This window comes from Medicago truncatula, chromosome 6 (genome assembly GCF_003473485.1).
Source record: "Medicago truncatula cultivar Jemalong A17 chromosome 6, MtrunA17r5.0-ANR, whole genome shotgun sequence".
NCBI classification, from domain to species: Eukaryota; Viridiplantae; Streptophyta; class Magnoliopsida; order Fabales; family Fabaceae; genus Medicago; species Medicago truncatula.
In genome coordinates this window covers 3,665,761-3,669,481 of record NC_053047.1, presented here as the reverse complement: position 1 = coordinate 3,669,481, position 3,721 = coordinate 3,665,761, and the positions used below count along the sequence as shown (strand labels likewise).

Genomic DNA, 3,721 nt, shown 5'->3' with positions numbered 1-3,721 from the left:
TCTTTTAAAACCATATAATATAAGAGAAATATTAACGAATGTTCCAGGACATCCTCAATTCAACAAGATAGTGTTACATAGAGAACTAATAAGATCGTGTAATGTTGTTAAGAAAAAAAAACAAGTGAAACACATATTATAAGAAAGACATGTAGTTTAGTTATAGTATTTGTTAATTTAATTTGATGAAGAACAAGCTTAAGGGCATTTTGGTCCTCCTTGTTGAGTCTTCCAATTGTTGTAGCAAGGGCATACAGCTTTGTTCCCATAATACCCCGGGGGCACACACAAGCATTTGTTACAACACTTTTGACAAAAGAACATGCATGGCTTGTGATATTGAGTATTTTTGCATCTCCTTGAGCATTGAGATGGGCATTCTGATATATCACACATAAAAAAGGGAGATTAAAGTCAATCACACATAAAGGTGCAGTGCAGCTTTATTTCCAAGAATAAAATTGACCACCGTAAAAGCAAGAGGACTAATAATTAATGTTGAAATGGATCCAATGCATTAACTAGGAGACCATGGTCAATGGTCAACCATCACATTGGTTTCTAACTTTCCAAGCGATTTCAAACTAACCTCCGTTCGTTATATGTGATCACCCATTTGATTTTATTTTTATCTTTATATGTAATCTTCTTTTTAAATTATTAGATGCATTTATTATTTTTTTCTAAACATACTCCTAATTAATATTACTAACTTGTCTTGAAATATGTAAAGTTAAATTTAATACACATACAAACAAATGACAATTTAAATTTAATACACATACAAACAAAGAACAATTTGGTAATATTAACACACAAAATAGACACATTAATTACACCAACAATTTTTCTTAAGAAATGTAAAAAAAAGGCAAAGAGGGTTTATATATAAGGACGGAAGGAGCAGTAGTTTCTAATTCTATTAATATTTTAAATTAATCTTTGGTTTTGTCGAAAGTTTCTTAATTATTAGGTCTATGTTAAACGAGTGACCTAATTGAAAAACTTTTGACAAAAACATATACTAGTTTGAAATATTAATATATTCATGAACTAATTTGATATTGACTTACAAATAGGGTTGGGAATAGGCCAGGCCAGGCCAGGCTTTGATAGGCCTGAGCCTGGCCTACGAAAAAATTTGCAGGCCTGAGCCTGGCCTACGGCATTTCATAGGCCTATTTTTTTGGCCTGGCTTGGCCTATTTAAAAGTCTGGTCTGGCCTGAAAGCCTATTTACAGACCTACTTACTATTAAAGTCATTAAACATTCCATTTTATCTACTTTTAAATAGGCTTAATAGGACTTAAAGACTATTTCAATGTAAGACTTGTCTATCACTACTATAAGGCCTTAAAAGCCAATTTCACTATAAAGCTTTAAAGCCTATTTAAAAAGTCCACTATGAAGCCTAACATGCATAAACAGACCGGCATATTAGGCTTCGTAGGCTTTTTTGATAGCCTAAGTCTGGCCTATTTACTTAAATAAGCTTTTTCAAAAGCCTAAGCCTAGCCTTTTTAATAAACAGGACAGGCCAGGCCAGACTTAAACAGGCCAGGCCATAGACCCCTGTAGGCCGGCCTGACCTATTCCAAACCCTACTTACAAAGATAAGAATCAATTTGATGGTTTATTCTAAGAGAAACCTTGAGTGGACATCCATAGAGACATGCACGAGAGAATGTGATAAATAGAGCGGTGTAACATAGTGATAAATTTGTTATTTGATTGATAAATAAAAATAAGATAAAATAAAATAATGCGTCAGGAAACAAAACATATATGTATAATGGTATGTGAAAGCCAACATATGTTTTTTTTTTTTTTTTTTTTTTTTTAAGAAGAAAAGGCAACATATGTTGTTTGCATAAAACATGTTTTAGGGAAAAAAAACTATTTAAAAAATATATAATATAATTTTCGATTTTTCTTACTCATTTAAATTCTCTCATGTGTATAAAATCAACGATTTGAATTCATCTAATGACCAAGAGGATCTTTTAAAAAAAAAAGATGAATCAAGTGATAATTTTAAGATGTAGATTAAGTCATACATATGAAGTTAAAGGTTGGTCGTTGAATTGACCTAACAATTGAAAGATCTATTATCTTTCAATTGTGCTAAGTCAATCCAAAGCCAAACTCTAACAACATAAATGAGAGAATCTAATATCGAATTTGAGATGTGTGGGGTCAATTTTTCTAAAATCTCAAACTAATTGAATTTTATCTTTAAATAAAAATAAAATTATGATGAATAATTTTTAAACAAATATCACATAAAAATAAACCATTTCATGCAAAATTTTAATCTTAAGCAAACACAGCTTTGATATGTGAAATTGAATTTTTCCTTATTTGTTTCTTTGTTTTAGTTGGTACCATTTTTTCATGTTAAGTTGGAGAGATTTTCATGTTGTTTTGTATAAAATTCAAGAAGAAAAACAACCAAAGGAATGAATGGTATATAGTAGGAACTTCACTTACGGTAACTCTTAAGACTTCCAGGTCCATATTTTTTCTGAAAACACATAAACATCAACCATAAGTCAGCAATTAATTCAGAATTCATAAAAACACAGCAAAAATCAAACCTAATTTTTTTTTTTTTCCATTCATCTTTTGGTTGCCCTAATCACAAGACTATACAATGCTTATATAAGTTGATGCACACACATGGTAAGATAAACACATCAACCACACAAAAACAATGCTACCAGAGTATGTCTAAAAGATTATCTTCTAGAATAAACTAGAAGATACAAGCGTATACATGTGAGATTCACTTAGGCAACTGAACACTTAAATAAGTGAAGCATCCATTACTCTGGATGCCCTTATTAATTAAATAATGACATTACAAATTATACAATGAGGGATATATACACGTGAGATCCACTTACACAACCAAATAAGAGTGTTTTATTATGAACACTTTTAGTTGAGAATTATCCTTTCTAAAAAAAAAAAAAATCTCAAAGAAAGAATGGGAAAATAAACCACATACCTTGTCATTGTAGTGATGGCCTCCATGTCCATGAGAAGCCATGACCTACAAAATCAAGCCAAAAGTATGCTAGAACCTTTCAAAACCTCAAAATATAGAACATATCAAAAGAATGTGTCTTATTTGTACATTATGTGTGTGTATGTGTTTCTACTTTCACAATATTGAAAAACTTACCACCGTTTGAAGCATGGAAATTGCAATGAGGACCAAGATGAAAACAACAACTAATCTAGCCATGGCCAATGTCAATGTTTCAAGAAGAGGAAAATGTGTGTAGCACAAAAATGGACCACAAGAGGATTAAAGAGAGGGGAGTAAAGTGATAATGGAACAATACATAAAGTGAAAGTGGGAGCATTTATAGAATTTTGATGAGGGTGGGAGAACTACCACATTTATCATCAATATTTATTATTGGATTTGATATGTGAAAACTTGCATAGAGTTTTGTGAGATGCCACAACAAGGAGTATGATGCATGTGCTAGCATTAATATTATCATTGATATATAGATTGACGGTGGTGAAAATAAAATATTGGTTAAATTTATTTGTTGGTCCTCCTATTTTATCTTAGTTAAGAGTTCTTTTTACATACGCACATGGTTTGGACACATATTATAAAATTTATAAGAAAGATAATTTAGTCACATAATTTAATAGTTATATCATTTAATAACATATTTTTTTTTTTTAAAATTTTATCTTT

At 30.6% G+C, this 3,721-nt stretch overlaps 1 protein-coding gene across 1 annotated transcript; it reads right to left on the bottom strand.

Annotated features, from left to right (window-relative positions):
• On the bottom strand, nucleotides 1-3,474 carry LOC11417485 (gibberellin-regulated protein 4). The gene is made up of 4 exons (XM_003618450.3): nucleotides 3,188-3,474; nucleotides 3,011-3,055; nucleotides 2,491-2,524; nucleotides 1-380 (listed from the first exon to the last, which is right to left on the bottom strand). The coding sequence occupies exons 1-4, from the start codon at nucleotides 3,248-3,250 to the stop codon at nucleotides 199-201; spliced, it is 324 nt and encodes a 107-aa protein (XP_003618498.1). The 5' UTR covers nucleotides 3,251-3,474; the 3' UTR covers nucleotides 1-198.
• Nucleotides 3,475-3,721: the final 247 nt, after the last annotated feature.